Source organism: Ailuropoda melanoleuca, chromosome 8 (assembly GCF_002007445.2).
Source record: "Ailuropoda melanoleuca isolate Jingjing chromosome 8, ASM200744v2, whole genome shotgun sequence".
NCBI classification, from domain to species: domain Eukaryota; kingdom Metazoa; phylum Chordata; class Mammalia; order Carnivora; family Ursidae; genus Ailuropoda; species Ailuropoda melanoleuca.
The window spans coordinates 120206153-120226640 of record NC_048225.1 but is presented as its reverse complement, the minus strand read 5'-3'; the positions used below and the strand labels follow the sequence as shown (position 1 = coordinate 120226640).

Sequence of the window (20488 nt, the reverse complement as noted above, 5' to 3'; positions counted from 1 at the left end):
GCAAACCCAGCCCACTGGGAATGCAGCCTCCCACCCCCACCCCNCTCCCAGGCAATCAAGGAAGATCTAGCAAGGAACTTTTTTTTTTTTAATTATAAGGAAAGGGTGGCTCCCCTAACAATAAAATGCTGCTTCAATTAGTACAACTATCCTTTGGGTCATTATTTTAAGTGTTTGAATTTCTACTTAAATAAGGTCACTTTCAATTTGGTAAACACTCCTAAGTCATCATCTTAATTCACGGCCAGTCACCCTAGGAATGCTGAGTAAGTAAACATAATCAAGCATTAGCTAACCAGCCACAAACCCACTTCAGTTTATTAATTTCTCTCTTGGCAGAGAAGCAAGAAAAGGGAACAAACCATCAGAGACATTCACGCATCATTCATTCAATAAATATTTATTACATACCAGGTGCCAGGTACTGTGCTAAGCTAAATATAGGTTGCATTATTTTATTAATGTTCACAGCTAAGTTCTACAACAAATCCCATTTTCCCCCAAATATAAATCTTAATTGCTGAGGTGCTTTTTCTTCATTTCTGCCCAATGTAATGTGCCTCCTCTATGGATTAAATGATACATCCTAACTCTTAAGCTTCCAGACTCTCTATCCCTCCCTCCAAAAGACCCCCCTCCCATCATCCCTCAAGTAGTTAATGAATATAAACTCCCATTAGAAACTCTAGAGAGGCACTCACTATTTTAAAAGTCTAGGAGAATAGTAAAAGTAAGAAATAGTTCATATCATTATACTCAGGTTTTTTTTTTTATACATTTGGGTTTTGTGTTGAGGGGAGTACCTTATACTTGCTCTTAAGACTTTTTAAAATACTAGCACACATATATATTCCAAATGAGGACAGGGCTGTAGGCACGAGAGAAAAGCAATCTTAAGAGGATCACCTTATCAGAGAAACTCCCTTTCCTCATTTCAAAGGAGGCTCCCCTTTCCCATCCTCTCCCAAAGCACCAAAAACTGGCACCTGTCCAAATTCATTTCCCAAGGAAAGGACCCACTGACCTTAAAAGGAGAACTGACCTTAAGTCATTTTGCTGATCAGTGAAGAAGGGAGTTGGGCTGGCGACTTCCAAGGTCCCTCTCAGCTTGTGGACTAGGGGGTCCAAGCTAACCTAATTCTCCATTACACCTCGTAGGGAGCTGGGAGCTGGTACACACGCGCGCACGCACACACACACACACACCCGTGAACCCGTGAACCCGAGCACAGCCCCCCACCTCCACACTGCAGGCCCCCCTCAATCCCCCCAGGGACAGCCAGCTTACCGAGATACACAAAACACCCCCACACCACCCAGAAGGGGCAAGAGGCAGGACTCTCCCTCCCTCAGCCAGGCAGTCTCCTGAGGCTGCTGACATCACAAAGGTGTCAACTGGCAACCTCATTGTCATGTGGCTCTCCCCTGGCTCCCCTTCACTTGCAAACGCAGGGAAAGGGTGAGACCTTTCAAAGCCGCCAGACGGGCAAGCTTCCAGCGGCAGGCTGGGAGTAAGCAGGCGGCAGAGCCACCAAGCCCGGTGGCAGGGCACTGGGCCTCGCGTTTCAACTTCTGTTCAGTTCTCCTGTAATGGAAAATTGCTTTGCACAAAGCTAGAGTGTTACGGTTCTTTCCAGGGCCCCTCCCCCCCCACCCCGCCCCTCGGCAGCCTTCTGATCAGAGGGACAGCGCCCGCAGGAAGGTGGAAGGAGGGTAGTTAGAGCTTCTTACTATGTCCCTTGCTTCAGGCCCTGGGCCTGGGTGGTTACTCTTTTCCTTTGGAATGGGACTGGTCTCGGGGTCAAAGTGTCCAAATAATTGTCAATGTCAAGCCCAGGAAGTGATCTGCACAGGGATCCAGTTAGCCGAGTACCCCCCCGACGTACCCCTGAACACCCGGAGGCTGTACCTGAATGATAACCTCATCACCTTTTTGCCAGCGATGAATCTAGGACTCCTCAGTGACCTTGTTTACTTGGACTGTCGGAATAACCTGATTCGCGAGGTGATGGATTATACCTTCGTCGGGGTCTTCAAACTCATCTACCTTGATCTCAGCGCCAACAACCTAACCTTGATCTCCCCATACAGTTTCTCCGTGCTCAGCAACCTGGTGCAGCTGAACATCTCCAACAACCCTCACCTGTTCTCTCTGAACAAGTACACCTTTGCCAACACCAGCTCTCTGAGGTACCTGGACCTCAGAAACACCGGCTTGCAGACCTTGGACCATGCTGCCTTCCAAAACCTCCTAACACTACAGACCCTGTATCTGGGTGGAAACCCGTGGAAATGCAACTGCTCCTTCCTGGACTTCACCATCTACTTAATAGTGTCCCATCTGAACCATCCAGGTGAGGGTTTGATTGGGTGTGGGGATGAGGATGTGATGGAGCAGGAGGAATTGGTTCCAGAAAAGGTAAAGTCAAAAGATGGTCAGGATGGGAGAAAACTCTGGGGGAAGCTGATCGAAAGCGTTCTTATTGCCCTGTAGGATCCACCCTTGGGTTGACTGGAGAGGCACTAGGGGTCCATAGAAACAGTTCTGGAGTAGGAATCCAAAGAGCTGAGTTCTGGCCCCAAACCCAGCACTTACTGGCTGGCTGCCCTAGGGACAAGCAAATGTCTTTGAGCCTCAGTTTCCTGATCCATCAAGTGGGGACATTAATATTGCCAGACATACAGAGCTATCATGTCTATGTAAAATCGTATGTGTGGAAATGATCAAGTTCTTTGACTGCAAAGTAACAAATTCAGGGACATAGTATTCCACTGGTGGACTATTTTATTTTAATCTGTTTGACTCAGTGACTGAATTTTTCCAAGATCCAAAAGTATTCAGTCATGCATAGGTCATCTAAAATCCAACACTATGATATATAGAAGAGAAAGTTCAATAGAAGTAAGGGGAGGGGCACAGGAACTCCCTTGACAATGAGAGTGGGGGTGGAGAGAAGGGAGAGGAGAAGGCTGTTGATGGCTCATTTGTCTTCAAGATGCTAACCCAGTAAGGAAGGAGGAAATGGCATACATCCATGAAGAACAGGTCACCAGTGCCCACTGTGTCCAGCAGGGACATTCCAGTCTCATGGGCAGATTCTCAAGTCTTACCTGGTAGATTTCCAAGCCAGTTGCTGCCACTCTCTCCACTGCCCCCACCCCTCTGCCATGGTCCCCGGGGCACTCCAGTGCCTCAACCCCCTCTTCTTTTCAGTGATTTCACTGTTCCGTCCTCATCCTCCAATTATCCCACTTTATATCACCTTCACTCAGGACTTCAAGGAAATGGGAAGTGACTCCTCATAGAAAGCCTGGAGCCACTAGTGTAATCTGGCAAAATTGGACTTTGGATTCTAACCTCATCAAAACCATGTCTTCTCTCCCTTCCCTGAGTGTCTGTTTTTGAAAATATTTTCACGCACCAGCTCCCTTCCCTGAGCGTTTGTTCTTGAAAAATATTTTCATGCACAGGGACCTGCTGAAGTTTCCACCATGAAGTCTTGCCCAGGTGGCAATATCCCAGAAAGATTCCTGGCAAACATGATAGGCTTTAAGGGTCTCTAGGGGAGAGGGAGCTGAATGGTGGCAGCAAGTAAAAATGTGCCTCCTGGCCCTCCTTTCGGTGGATGGGTCTTAACGTGTCTTCTAGGCAGGGCTTGGACTATGGTGAGGCAAGCGAGCCTCCTGGGATGCAAAATTCAGGGAGACAGTAAGAGTGGCTGGCTCCTTACATTTTGTGCCCTAGGCACCTGGCCCGGCTGATAGGTACCTCAATCTGAGTTAGAATAAATCAAAAGGAAACAACTTCATCAGACCAAAAGTACAAATCATAAAAAAATAGAGGAGCAGTTATCTTGGGTGGTTGCCTTATCTCTCCAGACAGAATGGCTTCTACTTTTCTCAATGACTGGTGCTATGACTGCGCCTTCTAGAAAGCTAAGAGAGGGTCACTATTAATCATTCTCATGCATTAAATGTAATTCTCACTGTCCATGTTCATGTAACTAGCCTGTGAAGAAGCTTCATCTTCTCTTGCCCCCTGCCCACCATACGTATATCTCTTCCTCGAGTAGAGCCCACCAAGTAGACAGGAGGCCCTCCTACCCTAGCTGAAAAGGGTGATGTAGCTTGGCTTCTTCCCCAGTTCTTCTTACCACTTCACCTGCCATCAAATCTCCCTCAATCAAAATTCTGCTTACAGAGTTGTGTCTTCTCAGAATGCTCGGGCTGACTGCTTTGGACTCCTTTACTCATTTCATTCCAGGATTGAACAGGATTATAAGCCAGATCTGTCTCACTGTGTGTTTTCAAAAACATTAGAAGCTAGTATCTATCTTGTCAAGCTCATAAGCTCCTCGTGAACGAAGAGTCTGTCTTTTGAGGTAGACAAAGCTTTTATCCACTGGCCAGTATGAGCCCCCCCAAAAAAACACACACCCACGACTGCTGATCTGCTCATCTCTCTCGCTGTTTGGTGGCCCAGAGAAACACCCCCCCCCCAGACCACTTCATGCAGAACTATGGTCTCATTGCCATGGCTAACAATTGTTATCTCTTGAAAACACTAATGAGCCCAAGGCCAGACATAGAACAATTTATCTTTGTAGACAGCTTTGCAGCTGCTAGAGTTTTTTCACACATGTGGTTTCATTTTCTTTACTTTCGGTGTCATACCAACCCTTAAATTTTGTGCCCTAGGCCTGTGGAAGAGGTATTCTTAAGCCTATCATGAGAGGGTTGAGAAAACAGACTGGCCCAAAGTCACATAGCTAGGAAATGGCAAAAGAAAAAAAAAATAAAAGATTTGAACCTCCTAATTCAGGTCTTTTTTCATTAGACTACTATATCTTAAATCCCTGAATTCCATGGTAACTATGATCCTGTAAGTCAGTTTAGTTATAAATATAAGTCATATTATAAGCATATGGCCACAGCATCTAAATTACAGCTTTATTTCCTATCTGACTACACATGGAACTCACCCAAGATCATTTCCATTGGATAATGAGCTCTAGCCATCGTAAACTCATCAATGCCTGCATGCTCCTTACAAGCCCAAGTTCACCCCAACCCACCCAAACTCCCAAATAACGAGCCTAACCTCAGTGTTTGCTCACCTTGGCATCTCAGTCTGGTTGTCCTTTCCCACACATACACACACACACACCTTGTCACACACATACACATAAACACATGTGCAAACATACATATGTCCACATACACACAAGCGCAAAGATGTGCCCATACACATACTATACATGCAAAACTATATACATACCTACTCACATACACAATCACCCACATATTACACATACATGACACACATGCACACATCGATGTGTAGATACACACCCACACGTGAAGAGGCACACACATACACAGTAGAATTCATAGATGCTTCACGTGCCCTCTAGTCAGCCCTCAACACAATGGAAGATACTGATTTCATGTGACTCTCCCATGATTCATGCCTCTGTTAAGTGGAAATATCTTTGCAATTGACAAATGCTTGAGCTTAGTCCCACCTCTTACACCATCTTGGCTATCAAAAGGTGATCTTCAGCACGTTCTAAAATGGAGCATATACAGCTCTCTCCCCGTGTACCCACACTGCAGGTCTAAGAAGAATCTCTATGAAATGAGCTGAGTAACCTAGTTATTTAGAAAGAAGAATCCAAATTAAAGACGGGTTTCATTTTAGACCCAGGAAGATACTGAACGTTAGTATTAGGAGATTTTCCCTGTGGAACAGTATTAAGGTCAGCACAACAGTAGACCAGAAGTATGGAGATCCCTTGAAAAGCAAGGCAGTGAAGTCAGGAACTTCCATGCTACCACTCAGTTCGTCCATTCATCCATGTAAATATCTATTGAGTCCTATTATGTGCCCAATAAGAGCTCATAGAGAGAACCTTGAGCTGTGTCTGGAGACTCTCATGACTATGGTCATCTGCACCATATATGTCCCATGGTCCAGTCAGGGACAGCAGAACTATTCTACTGGACAGAGCAGGACAGGAGGCCACCTTGTGCCTATCGGGTAGAGCAGACACTTGGGACAGCCTCAGTAGCAGGTGGGGAAGGCCAGCCAGCCTGCAGACAGGGGAACCCAGTGTTAAAGAGCTCGGGTTGGAGTGAAACAGATCTGAATTATAACCCTAGCCCTGCCACTTGCTATTTATAGGATATCAGAGAAGTTACTTAACCTCTCTGAACTTCAGCTTCCTCATCCTTCAGACAGGTATAATAATAGAACCAACCTATCTAGGCTGCTGAGATGAGAACGCTTACAAACTGCCATTAGCATTAAGTCTTGCACACCCAAAAGCATTCAATAAACGAATGGCTGGCAGATGTGGGAAAAATACAGGGTACTTAAGAAAGTAGCAGCGGGTCCCAGGGCTCTAACCTCTGGGAAAATGGGGCAGAGAGAATCTTAGAGGCAGTTGGGTATTAGACAAGTTATGAACACAGGAGTTCAGACTGGGAAAAAAACCAGAAGCCCAGATCAAGGCTTAGTCTCAGCCTGGACCATAAGACTCAGGGCTGGGCCAGTAGTAGCATAGTGGTTCTTCCTGAGTCATCTGAATCTGGAACTGGAGTTCTACTAAAGACAAGCCCCACTTGCAGGAACAGGTGTGGACATGCAGACAGCTTTCAAGGGAGTGGGACAGACATGGGCTTGAAAGCAAGATGTCACCTACATGGTGTGATTTTGTAATCTGAAAAGAACTTTGCCCCCATCCACTGCCTACCACTGAGCTAAAATTAGCCATTGGACAGTTACCCCTTTGGATCCCCCAAAGTGCCCAAATCTTAAAGAGGACCCTGCAAAAAAATATGAAATCCTGGGCTGAATAAAACCAGTGCCCTCAAGCCTTTATCAGCTCTCACATCAGAGGCAGAAGTGAATTCTTGAGAAATACAATTAGCTAAGATTAATTTTGCAACAGTGGGGAACCTTGAAGGAAGCTGAGGTCCAGGAAAGAAATGGGGGGATCTTAAAACAAAAGATGTGAAGGCAGTAATCTGTCCTGCCCCTATGTCCCATGTTGGCTCAGTTCACCCCCATAAAGGGGCTGTAGAGAAGGCTAAATGTTTTATTCACCTTTTTTCATCATAAACCTACACTGAATAGGAATATCAAAATTTTCCCACATTGGCAAGAGATTTGGTGTTACTATCAAACGTCTTCATCAAAAGAAACCCTCCAACGATATACTCACCAGATTCACTGAAAACCATTCCATCCTCAAAGAGCTTACATACTCACTTTGCAAACATGAAAATCATAGCAGAAATGGAGGTGAGTTATAAAGGGCTGGTCACCAGATGCTCTGATCAATACAGAGTTAAAAACAGACCCACAGATTCCATTTTCTTTTTGGCCATGGTCAGCAGATAGGAGGACAAATTCCTGGCTGGAACTGTAATTTCCCAGGCATTAATGCTTTTTGAAGGTGAGAGTGGCATTTGAGCTCTTCCCAGGATAGAGCTGCCTAGTAGGACAGGGTTGAATGCCTCCGAAGATGCTCTCAAAAACTCATGCAACCCTAAGCTCCTGGACATAAGGATCCTGGCCTCCATCCTGTCTTCTCCCAAAGTCTAGTCTAGCGCTGTCCAACAAGTCTCTGCTGCAGTAGAAATGGCCTATATCTGTGCTGTCCAATATGGTAGCCACCAGCCACAAATGGCTATGGAGCTCTTGAAATTAGGCTCGTGCAACTGAGGAACCGAATTTCTAATTTTATGTTATCTTAAATTATGTAAGTAGCCCCATGAATGGCCACTGGCCACCATATTGGTCAGGGCAGCCTTTTAATATAAGATGCTTGAGCTGGAACTTTAGAATCTTGCCTCCTCACAGGTGAGTGGCTATACAGCCAAGCCCAACATGGAGATCTCCTGAAATCCAGATTCAGTGTCCCCCACCCCTGCTCCTTGCCATGACCTCTCCTTACTCTTAGACACATCCTAGTCCATTCGACACTGAAATATTTGTCGTATGCTCGTTATATGCCCAACATTGTATTATAAGGCTGTAGTACTTTCATCACATGGAAAAGAAGTCATAATTGCCATCTTCAATAAGACAATTTTGGTGTATAAGAGAGAGAAAATGCAATTGAAAGCCAAGAGGTTCTGTCCCAGTCCCAGCAATGCCAGTAGGTGATGTGGGGCAACTCCCTTTCCCTCTGAGATTCACCTATCTTTGAAATAAAAAGAGAGTAGGATTAGATACTCTCTACAGCCCTTTCTAGCTGGTAGTCTATAGACCTAAATGGAAAGATAAGGTGCATTTAACTGCAAGAGGAGAGCAGTGATCCACAGACAAGGTCCCAGATGGGCAATGCAATGGATCAATGCTGACGTGGAGGCATTCCTGGAGAAGCAGGCCAGTCACGTAATTAGGACATGCACATAATTAGGAAGCAGGAAGCCTCAAACTCCTACACTGTCCTACCTCCTGTCTGAAGCATCATCTGCTTGACTAGAACAATACCTCCATCCCCGGGGGACTTAGTGCCCTAGACTGTCCTCCCAGACCTGGCCCACTCAACCTGTGGTTCTCAGATTCCAGGGAACATAGGAACCCCAGGCCCCAAATCCAGAGATTCTGGTTTTGGCCAGTGCAAACCCTTAGGCCATATTTTGAGAGATGCTATGACAATGGCTTCTGTTCTAGATCTACAGTGGCTGCTCCCACTGGTGAATAAATTGATTTGCACCGAGATGTTAGTGGCTAATAATATTTTGACATGTCTCCCTCAAGGGGCATTTGCAATGTGACAGAAAACAACAAGAAACAGTGCGAGTTCAGAAAGTGACAGACTACCAGGGGTAGAAGTGGGGGTAGTTTGGGGACAGAGTGTCCCTCTCCGTCAGCTCTTAAATTATCATCCTTAAGCAGTCCTGGATGACCTGATGGTGGGGCCCACAAATCAAAGAGGAGTCTGGGCAAGAGTGCTGCAGAGGCAGGGGGACAGAGCCACTCAGGGACATCTGCAGGGAGCAGATGGGTTGGGTCATGTGCTGTTTCGGGCCCACGTCATCTCGAGGGCATTTTGAGCAGAGAACATCTTAGTTTCATTCCAAGGCTACTTCATCCTGTATTCAAGGCTGCTGTAATAGGATAATGGCCCCATTTCAACCCACCAAGTACAAAGTCATCTACAACAGTGCCAAGACTTAGATTTCCAGAATGAATTCAGGTCCTCGCACTCTTCCACTATTAATGCTAACCCATCTTCTCCATCAGAGAAATTGCTGCAAAGACCAGACACCCAGAATGGGAACAGCTGGGCAGCAGACATCTCCAAGGCCATCAGCTGCTCTGCCAGCCTGTCTCTCCTACCTTCTCACAAACACCCTGCTGAGAGCCAGAGGAGCAGCCTCATGAGGGAAATGAGGGGTTGGGGGGGGGTGCAACTGGGTCAGTGATCCCTAAACCACCCAGAAAAGCTAAGGAGGAAGACAGTGGCAAGCACATGCAGTTTAGGAAGGATCCTGAGTGATTCTCACACACTCTGGAGCTCAGCCCACTTGAGATCCCTGAAAGTGGGTGATCCAAAGTCCCTTTGAGCTCAGAAATTCCAGAGCTCTGTGCATGGCCTCTCTGGTCACCGAGTGCCACTCAGGCCTCTGGAAGGCAGCAGTGCAAGGCTGGCCAAAGCAGCCAACCTCAGTCTCCTTATCTCTAGAAGTGAAGAGCTCTCCAGCCTGGAGATAATCCAGGAGAGTGTGGATGTGGCTAGAAAGAGAAACAGGGTTCCAGCCATGAAAGGCCTTTCTGTCTGAACTTCAGAAACTAGCTCATGGCCTGACACAGAAAAAAGACTCAATAAATATTTATTGAGAAAAATCAATGAATAAACGAGATGTGGAAAATAACAGGAAAGAATTGGCTTGAACAGCTCTGGAGGCTTCCCTGGGATGGACACTCTTGGAGGAGGGGCAGCGAGGAGCTTAGGGGAGAACCATGTCCCATCTTGAGCATGTTGAATCGGAGGGCCCCTGTGAACCAGCAGGCCTTTGGAGGTTCTGGCCTGAAATCCAGAATAAAGAATAGAATATATATTTGAGAATCATCAGCTCACCGGTGATCACTGAAACCAAAGGAAGGACCAGATAAGCCAGCAAAGGAGTTTAGAATGGGGGCTGGTAATAGGTCAAGGACAGAAGCTTTGGGGAATGCCACTATATGCAAGGGCCAAGAAGAGCCACCCATGAAGTGCTCTGGGCAGAAGCAGCCAGGGGAAAAGAAAGAAAATCAGAGAAGGGTGGACTCACAGAAGTCAAGAGAAGAAGAATTTCAAAGAGTAGAAGTAGGTCAAGCAAGCATTGAAAAGTATCCATCACATTTAGCTATCAAGAGTTCCCTGATGTCTTGGACAGTTCCAATGACACAGTGGGAGTGGACAGTGGGTTACAGAATGAACAGCAAGGAAGAAAAGGGGTGCAGAAAAAAATGTGAACTTGGGGTGCCTGGCTGGCTCAGTCAGTGGAACATATGACTCTTGATTGCAGGGTCGTGGGTGTAAGCCCCACATTGGGCATAGAGCTTACTTGAAAAAAAAAATGTATTCTTCTAGGAAGCTTGGCTGTGGACTGAGGAAATAGGGTGATAGATGGAGGGGAACTGTATAAATGGGGTATTTATTTTCTTCAGAGCAAAGAGGTCCATGCATGTGTTTATCTGCTGCCGGGAAGGAGTCAATGCAGGGCAAAGACTTGGGACCCGGGGAATAACTGATGTGGAGGCAGGAGTGGATGGACTCCAGAACCAAATGGAAAGTCAGCCTTAAGCAGGGAAAGGCCCCTCCTCGGAGCCTGTGGAGGAGGAAGCAAGGGTAAGCACGCATGGGCCTGAATGTGAGGATGTGGGGCAAATGGAATCGAGGGGGAAAAGAGTCCCTCTTTTTCTTTCAGTGAGATAAGAAACAAAGAATAACTTCATATCCAGAAAAGTACACAGTTTCTCATGCTATTTTCTTTTCTTTTCTTTCTTTCTTTTTTTTTTTTTTTGGTGTCATCTTTTTTTAAAATTTATTTTTAAATTTAAATTCAATTAATTAACATATAATGTATTATTGGTTTCAGAGGCAGAGGTCAGTGATTCATCAGTTTTCTATAATACCCAGTGCTTCTCATGCTGTTTTCTATGATGCTTCTAAACACCAACCCAATTAGGCGATCCTAAAATATCCCTTTGTTCTCCAGAGGATCATACTTCCGGTTGAACAGGCAAAACTAAGATGGGCTCTGGATTCAAACTACCTGGTTTTTAATCCTGCCTCAGTCACTAACCAGCTGGGCCACAGTCTGCACGAGAACCACGCTCCTCCCCTGTAAAATGGCAACAAGTTAGTACTTATTTCTTGGGTTGTTGTGCTAATTAAATGAAATAACCCACATGAAGATTTTAGAAGTACACATAGTGTTCAACTAATGTTAGCTTTACTGCCGTTGCTGGGACCATTCTTGGTGGTGACTGTGGACGCCACATGGGGTGCAGAGAAGAGGGAGAGCCGTGTGGGTGACAGAAACAGGGTAAGGGGTGCCGTGATGCCTCCTGCCTTCTGCTAAGGTGCACTGTCCACGGGGAGTCCAACTTGGGCGGGAGGGGGGACGCCCGGAGCTTTGAGTCAGGGAGGGTGTTTTAAAACCTTCAAAATGACAGCATTATGTAAAAAAATGAAATGTAATGCTTGGCCCATATGCAGTGATTTTTTTTTCTTATCAGAACAGTGGTAAATTTGGCCTTCCCCTTGACCCAAATAAAGGAAAACTAATTACGTCTGATACATCAGATTAAAATATGGTTAAGACTAGGATTAGTCATGTTAACAAACTCTTGTAATTTTCAATAGCTTCTTTCAACAGCTATGACGCTTGGCCACAGCATGTGGCTGAGGTGAGGTACACGCCTTGCTGACTGATTTGACATCCACACGGGGGTAAGCAGCTTGGCCTGGTACCTGAGCACTCTGGGTCCACAAATAGTTACTGAGCATCTCCCAGGTGCCAAGGCCTGGGCCAGGAACTGGGCACACAGCTAAGAACAGAAACAGACGTGCCGTCGTGGAGCTTCTGCTCTAGTGGGAGAGGAGTAAATGAGCAAATAAGTAAATGACATGATGTGAAGTGATGATAAGGGCTATGGAGGAAAATGCGGGAAGGGAAGGGAGAGAGTGTGCCTGGGATGGAGGACAAGGAAGATCGTTTCTGTTGGGTGGTGCTAAGGAGGTGACATTTGAGCAGAGAACTGAGTGAAGTGAGGGTAACAAGCTGTGGAAATAAGACATGGGGGAGGGGGACTTTCTAGAAGGAAGAGCACATGCAAAGGCTCTGGGGTGTCATGAGCATGATGTATTAGAAGAAGACAGATGAAGGAAGGAGACAGAAAATTAGTGAGAGGCCAGATCAGGTGGGACCTCTAGGCCAAGAAGAGGCTTTTGATTTTGTTCTAAGTGTGACAGGAAATCATGAAAGGGTTTTGAGCAGGGAAGCAGCATGACCTATAACCTGCAGAGGGCTCCTGCTACTGGATGGAGAGAGACAGAGGAGACACCAAGGACACGGGTGAGAAGGGCTGTTACGGTTCAGGTGAGGGAGGGAGGTAATGATCTAGATGATGAGAAGACACAAGAATCAAGATATGTTTGGAAAGTAAGACTAACAGGAATGGCTTGTGGTTTGAGATATGGCTCGTGATGTGAGAGAGGAAGCAAGGAGAGCTCCGAAATTTCTGCATGGGTGAGTGGTGATTGGGGGTGACCTTCTGCTACTGAGTTTTTCTAAATTGCCTCTTATCCATGAGGACAACCATCCACTACCTGGTTTTTCTGATCAAATGGGAAGTTAGTAAGCAGGACCAGCTCTAGATCAAACCAAGAAGAAACGAGAACTTGCTTCAAAACCTCATGCAAGGAAGGTGGTAGCAAGGGTTTTCCCCCTGGGTCGGGCTTACGTTGTTAGCTTCTTTTTCAGAAGAGTATACACTTTAAGCCTTCTTTTGTTGGTGGAATGAAAGGTTCTATCTCCTGCTGGCAGAATTCTGGGTACTGACAAGTGCGCAAGAACATATTAGGAGGAAAATGGGTCTTCGTACCTATAGATGATGCCCATACACAAGCCCTTATACAAAAGACCAGTCCTGTAGCCTAAAGCACCTCTAAAGCACAGGATAATCAGCTCGAAGTTGCTGGATTTGAAGGTCTTTCCTGTAAAGTTCTAAGAGTCTATGAATCACTTTTAACCTTTACCAAAATATGGACTCTTTATCCAAGGGGAAAAAATTGTATTAGAGAACTGTAGTGCCTAAGCCCAAATCATCCAAATCTCTACGTTTTCAAGATGCCAGGGAGGGTTTAGACCAGGAGTCAGCACTGCTCTCTATAAAAAGCCAGATAGCAAATATTTTAGGCTTTGTGGACCTCTGTTTCAGCTCCTCCATTTGGCCATCTGTAACCTGAAAGCAGTTGTAGAAAGTATGTAAATAAGTGGGCATGGCTGTGTTCCAAGAAAAATTTATTTACAAAAACAGGCAGCAGGTTGGATTTGGCCTGTGGAGTTTGCTGAACCTGGGCTTATGCCATCAAGGGGAGACAGACAGGTGATGAGAAAAAAGGAGCTCTAGGTAGGAAGGATAGAAGCCAGTGCTGAGAGGACCATGCAGGAGGGACTGAGAAGGGGGTCTTGCTGGCTGGTTGGCTTTGGCCTTGTTGGGCTGCTAGGTGGTCCAATCTGGGTTCCCCTCTAGAGAGTCATTTCCTCTGGGTCACCCAGAGTGTAGCAGGATATAACCATGTCCCTTCAAATTCCAGTGGGAAACTGGTCCTAAACAGCAAGGCCAAAGACACTGGAGTTTAAGAACTGTTGTACGAGGTCTGACCAATAACCCACCCATTCTCTCCTGTATGTATTCAATAGACATTTCTTGAGCATCTACTATGTGCCAGGCACTAGAAATACCAAAGCAAACAAAGAGGGCCTCCGCTTTGAAACAGTTCTCTAACACTAATAGAGGAATAGTAATAAGTACCTTTTGATGCCACGCCCACCGCACCAGCATCCTCACATGTCCCCATCTGTGTTTACCCTCACTTCCTTCTCTGTAGTCTCAGAGAACAGAAGAGTGCCCCTTCCCAGTTCAAGGCTTACCCCTTCATTTGGTCCTGGGGACCATCTGTTTCTGAGTCCTCTGGGACTTCACACCCTTTGGTTCACTGAATCTTCCCCAAACTCTTACAAGGGAAGTGGGATTAGTGTTTGTATAGTGTAGAGTAATCCGAGGTGACAAGGGCTTAGCTGACCCACCAAGGGTCTTCTATCTCCCCAGGTCCACTATCTTCTAGATGAGCATTTTGTCAATGACACTGACCCCAGCGGGTATTAATAACATAACATTTCATTCATTCAACAACCGTGCTTTCAGCTCTAGTATGGGTGAAGCACTGTTCTAGGTGTTGAGGGTACAACAGTGAAGCACACAGACAAAAAATCCATGTCCTCATGGAGTTTATAATCTAGTGGGCAGAGGAAGACAAATGAGTAGGAGATGAATCCACTTCCTTGACAAATACATAATTAGCTAGAGGGAAAAAAAATAAGACAAAGTACTATACACCTAGTGACATTCGGGCAAGCTAGGGCCTGATAAGGAGAAGTGGGGGAATCAGGTCTTTCTCGGGGTTCAAGGTGGAAGTCTTACGACAAAGTGGTAATGCTGATAGAAGCCAGGGCTGCATTCTCAGTAGCAGGGACAGTTTAGTAGAGAAGGGAGTCTCCAAATTCCATCCTTCAGTGTATGCTCTCACCACGTGGAGGCTCAACCCTCCACTCAGCCCCGATGGTTGCTGAGCAAGCACGCCAGCACACGGGGCTCAGAGCCTGCACTTGGCTCCTTGGGAACCTGCAGCAGAGCACAGGGCAGAACTGTGGTCCCTGCAGGCCAAGAAAGGAGCAGTTTATCTTAGAACCACTGGGTTCAAACCAGTCTTCTGAAAGGGAGGCTTCCTGCACTAACAGATGGGATTCTGAGCCACAGAAACTCTTGCTCCTGCAGACACGTGATTCTGGCAAACAAGTTTTCTGCCTGTGAGTAACATGCTATGTGTGGAAATAAACAAGGTCGGGGGTGGTGGGTTATGTTTCCTTAGGAACTATTTGCAGGAAGACCTTAAACATTAATGACACCTGTAATCGTACCTGGGAGCCTTAACTGGGACAAATGCCCTAGGCCCAGGGAATGGCACTGAGAGAGGGAGGACATGGGGGCTAGTCACCTGTTTCTAATATGAACAAAGGCCCTGGAGTTGTGCAGTGCACAGCACGTACAACAGTACTTGGTAGACTTTTGTCGGAAGAAAGGAAATCAAGAAAGCCAGAGAGGGAATAACTGATAAACAATTTATTCATTCTATAGCACGGGAATAATTAAAACGGCTCGGTGGGGTGGTCAAGAGTGAAGTTTAATTTTGTAAAACACCTTCTATGATGCCCAGCACCCCTCAGGCCCTCCAGGATCAGTAGATGGGTCTATAATCTCTAATGACATCAGACTAGAATAGGAAAATAATGTATGACTATCAAACTAATGAAAAGGAAATGAAATAATAAAATAAAAGGCAACAAAGTAGAGTGAAAGAAATAAGTGGGACAAATTGAAGACAAATGTATCAGTCAAATGTTAAATGTTAATGGAATAATTACAACACAAGTTTGCTAGACAGCATGGAAAACAAAACTCAGCTACATGCTGCTTACAAAAATACGTCTTAAATATAGGAAGGTAGAAAGACTACGTAAAGGGATGGCAACAGATAACACAAACACCAAAAAATTCGATGGAGGCATACTAATGTCAAAGACAGACTTTAAGGCAAGAAGCATTACTAGAAATACAAGAGATGTTGCTCAGGGAGAAGAGGGTAAATCTACCAGGAGGAGGTAACAGTGAGAACTTTCTACACATCTAATAACATGTCTTCAATATATGTAAAGCAAAACATGACAGAACTATATGAAGAACTAGGTAAACGCACAGTCAAAACTGGTGACTTGAACATCCTTCTCGCAGTAGCTAATAGACAATTAATAGACTAATAGTAAGCAAGAGACAATCGTTTTTACAGGAAAAAAAAGTCAGTAAAGATATAAATAAAAAAGTCAACAAAGATACAGAAGACCTGTATAAAATCGCAACCTATTTGGCAACCATAGAACGACAACTCCACAAAGACAGAACACACATCTTTTGGGGGCACATGCAAAATTTACTAAAATTGACTCTATACTCAGCCTTAAAGCAAATTCTCCCTAAATTTCAAAGGACCTGAAATCATAGAGAATATGTCTCTGGCCACAGTAGAATTAAAGTAGAATCAACAATAAAAATATTACTAGAGGGACACCTAGGTGGCTCAGTCAGTTAAGCATCTGCCTTCAGCTCAGGTCATGATCCCAGGGTCCCGGGATGGAGCCCTACTGGGTGGGGAGCCTGCTTCTCCTCCTCCCTCTGCCTGACACTCCCCCCGCTTATGTACTAGCACAGTCTCTCCCTCTCTCTCTGTCAAAATAAATAAAATGTTTTAAAAAACATATTACTAGAACCCCCCCAAATTAAAAATTTCTTCCAATAAATGATGCCTCTTATTAACAAGAACAAGAATGATCAGACATGGATTATGTCTTCAAGAGTTTTGTCTGTCTGGTCGGGGAGAAAAGATACACTCCTTTCCTGGCCAGCAGCCTCCAAGCAAGGGAGAACATCACAGGCACAGTAAGAACGCTACAGTGGGTCCAGGAGTGGGAACGATCCCGTGCAGTCTGAGCTACGAGGACGAGGGGGCTGTGGAAGCGGTCCTGGGAGCACATACATTCACACCAGACCTTGAAGGATAGGAAGGACTTGACCAGGCAAAAATTGGAGCAAGAGGCATTTGATACAGAAAGTGCGATGTCACAAAGCTAGCTACCAATAAGGGCAAGACGCAATCAAGGAATTAATAGTTTAATTTGACTGGAGCAAAGGGTGGGCCACTGGAGTGCTAGGAAGGGGGGGGGCGGGGGGGGGGCGATGGCGAGGTAGAAGGGGCAGGTGCAGGGAGCTCTGAGCGCCGGGCCGGGTCGCCTGGATGTCATTCGCAGGCCTACAGGGGAGTCGGAGGAGGGTTTTGAGCCAGAGTCGGCCTGGGAAGAGCTGTACTTGAGGAAGAGAAATCTGGCAGGTGTGTGTGAAATGGTCCAGAGCTGGGCAATGGGGAAAGTGGAGTTAGGGAGACCTGCCAGAAGGCAGGAGGGCTCCCACCTTGGCAGTGACTGGGGAAGGGGGAGAGAATACAGCAGTAGAAAAACCCAGGCCTCCCTCCCCGCAGAGCCACCCACATCCCCCACTTAAGAGCAACCTAACAAAGCCTTCAAATCACTGCTAATTACCCCTTTCAAAGTAATGCTCCCAAACGGGACACGGTGTTTCATGTTTAGTCTGCCGCTCAAACCCCAGTTTGAAAGCTGAATCCTCTTAAAATAGAAGGAGATAAATCCCCGACCCACAGAATCCCACATTTTCCTTTCCCCAATACATCTTTCTTTGTAGAGTCCCACGTCGGGTCTCTGGCAGTTTGGGGAGCTGACCCAAGCCCCAGGCGCACTCCAGCCAGGCCGAGTGGGGAAAGGACTCCACATGGATTGGGTTCCTGCCCCTTGACAGCCAGTGTAATGGAGCCCCGGCCCCAACCCCTTATCCTCTCCTGAGAGCTCTCCCCCTGGGGCAGGGTCCCCCAAAAGGACCCCTTCCTCTCCTTCCCTCTGTAATCTTTGCACACTGTGGAGGTGATCACCCCACACTGCCTTCCCATCCTGTGTCTACAGCCTCGATCAAGAGCCAGTCCTCAATGGCATCATGGCCTTCGGGCCATCTTCCCGAAAGCAACAAACATCTCACCACAGGTGCACTGGCACAGGGGTGAGGCGCGGGGAATGCTGTCCAGCTTGCAGGGGACTTCGACAGCACTCAGCCTGGTCAGCTCTTCCCAGCCAGCCAGACGCAATGGCTTCCTCCCCACTCACCTCACTTCCCTACTGCTTTCTCTAATGCCCCTGCTGCTAGCTCCAGCGCAAACCCGATTTCCCTAACTTCCTTGGTCACCAAGGACAGTAATATGTTCACATAGCCTGGAGCCTCTACCCTAAAGTTTAGGGGAAGCGTCTCTCCCCACTAGCTTGTCTGTGTCTCCCCCTTCTGCAAATGAGCTTAGATAGCTCTGTCTGCGTTTTCTGTGTCTCGTGTCCTGCCTAGATTCTTCAGGTTATCTAGAAACCTCTGTGAGTCTCAGCTTCCTGATGTCTATAATAAGAATGACTGTATTCTGTGCATCGAAGTTGTTGTAAAAATGAAATGAGACATTTGTATACCGCTTAGCGTGCAGTCAGAGCTTGGAAAATATTAGCTGCTATTATAATTTTGAGCACGATCATCTCAAGCCCTGGTCTCGACCCTGCGTTGGAGCTCATTTATGCAATGCCTGCTGGATACATTTCCCTGGCACCACACGCACACACAGGTACCTCTGCACCAGCGTGGCGGAGCATATGGAGCTAGGACCTCGCAGGGCTGAGGGCAGAGCTCTGAGTTGTGTGCAACTACCCAGCACCAGGCACAGTGGCTTGCGTCCTCGCCTGTGGCAGTTAAATCTTCTCAATTACCCTGGGAGCAGGTAGCATTCTTTGCACACGTAACGATGAGGAAATGGGATTCAGAGAGGGAAGTGGATATCCTGCTGAAGTTTACAACATTAGTAAGTGACAGTCTGGATTTGAACCCTGGTCTGTCTGGCTCCAGAGCCCACTCCGCTTTCTGTTAAACGCTCAAGTCCACAGCACTTGACACAGGGAGGCACTTGGAGAAGTAGCCAGGCAGCTGAGTTAGCTGCTAAAAAGGACTGAAGACTCATGTAGATCGTGCAATGAGCAGTAATGCCAGCCCCACCGCTGAGAAGCGGAACTGCCTCTCCTACTGGTGGTCCTTTCCCCCCAGCTCCCCACACCCTGGTCTCTTGAGCAGGGAACACATAGGAGGCATTTCCAGGGAATCTTGTCCCTCCTGGGAGTTGAGCCTGGTGTGACGCCTTCGTGGTCCCCGCTGGACTCAGGCCAGGGTGAAGGGAAAGGGACAAGGTGGAGGAGAGACATGGGGGCCAAGAAGAGCGAGGGGGGAGGGAGAGAACGGATATTGGTGGGGGTCTGTGGAGGGTCAACACTCCGTGGAGGTCTTGATTCCAACCTCCCTGCCTCTGTCATGGTGTCTCGTTCCTGGAGGATCCCTAAGAAGCCAAGCACAGGGGCGCCTGGGTGGCTCAGTCAGGTAAGTCTCGCACTCTTGATCTCGGCTCAGGTCGTGATCTCAGAGGTCAAGAGATCCAGCCCTGCCTTGGGCTCCACACTCAGCAGGGAATCTGTGGGAGATTCTCTCCCCCTCCCTCTCCCTCAGCACCTCCCCACCTTCTGTCTCAGATAAATAAATAAATCTCAAAAACAAACAAACAAAACGCAGCAGCAGCCAAGCCCCCTTTCAGGAGGCAAGCTGAATGCAGAGAAATCAGAAGGAGGCGGGGGCAAGAAGCAGCACGGGTCGCAGTACTTCTCAAACCTGACTGTGCCCACCCGTGACCTTGTGGAGGCGCAGATTCTGATCCGGGAGGCTTGGCGGGTGCCCGAAAGCCTGCATCCCCATCGAGGTCCAGCTGCCGCCCGCGCCGCCGGCCCGCAGACCGCACTCTCGGGAGCGAGGGTCCACGTGGCCTCTCCGGGTCCCCTGGGGACCGGGGCCCCTGGCAGGTCTGCTGTTTCAGCGCTCTGCCCGCGGTGTTTTCCCTCGCAGATGATCAGAACGCCACGTGCGTGGAGCCGGCCGAGCTGGCGGGCTGGCCCGTCACGCAGGTGGGGAACCCGCTGCGCTACATGTGCATCACGCACCTGGACCGCCAGGACTACATCTTCCTGCTGCTCATCGGCTTCTGCATCTTCTCCGCGGGCACCGTGGCCGCCTGGCTCACAGGCATGTGCGCCGTGCTCTACCAGAACGCCCGGCGCAAGGCGAGCGAGGACGAGGCCGAAGAGGAGCATGGGCAGAGGGTGGACAGCAGCGGACGCATCTTCCAAAGCAGGGTGGACTCGGGCCAGGACGGGCTCCCTCAGCTGATATAGCCACCAGACACTGCCGTCTGATTCTTTCCCCGGGGCTCCCCGCCTTCTCGCTCGCCCTCCCCCTCCCTCCCCACTGTCTTAGACCCCAAAGCCTATTTAGTAAAGCAAATAAAATGTTTGGTGGCCATTTCACAAATTGGTCCTTTCCTGCTCGACCAGCCCCCGGGCACTTGCTTGAGCTCAGTGGGATGGCGTAGATCAAAGTCTAGAAAAGTCTGGAAAGCTGGTGCGTGCATCTAAATGCTGAGGAAGCCCACTCCAAAAGCAGGCCATCTCATGT

At 47.4% G+C, this 20488-nt stretch overlaps 1 protein-coding gene and 1 long non-coding RNA gene across 3 annotated transcripts in view; one reads left to right on the top strand and one right to left on the bottom strand.

Annotated features, from left to right (window-relative positions):
• The window catches only part of LOC105235015, a 138344-nt gene that overhangs the window by 85029 nt on the left and 32827 nt on the right, over positions 1 to 20488 (bottom strand). The gene's annotated exons all lie outside the window — the stretch shown is intronic.
• On the top strand, positions 1733 to 20208 carry LRRC52 (leucine rich repeat containing 52). The gene is made up of 2 exons (XM_002914173.4): positions 1733 to 2354; positions 19883 to 20208. Exons 1-2 carry the CDS (start codon positions 1733 to 1735, stop codon positions 20206 to 20208), a joined length of 948 nt encoding a protein of 315 aa, XP_002914219.1.

Bases quoted from the DNA above. Each gene is read 5' to 3' on its own strand.
- LRRC52 (XM_002914173.4), top strand. From the start codon at position 1,733: ATGTCCCTTGCTTCAGGCCCTGGGCCTGGGTGGTTACTCTTTTCCTTT. The intron at 2,355-19,882 runs GTGAGGGTTTGA...TTTCCCTCGCAG, and splicing joins GTCCCATCTGAACCATCCAG to ATGATCAGAACGCCACGTGC.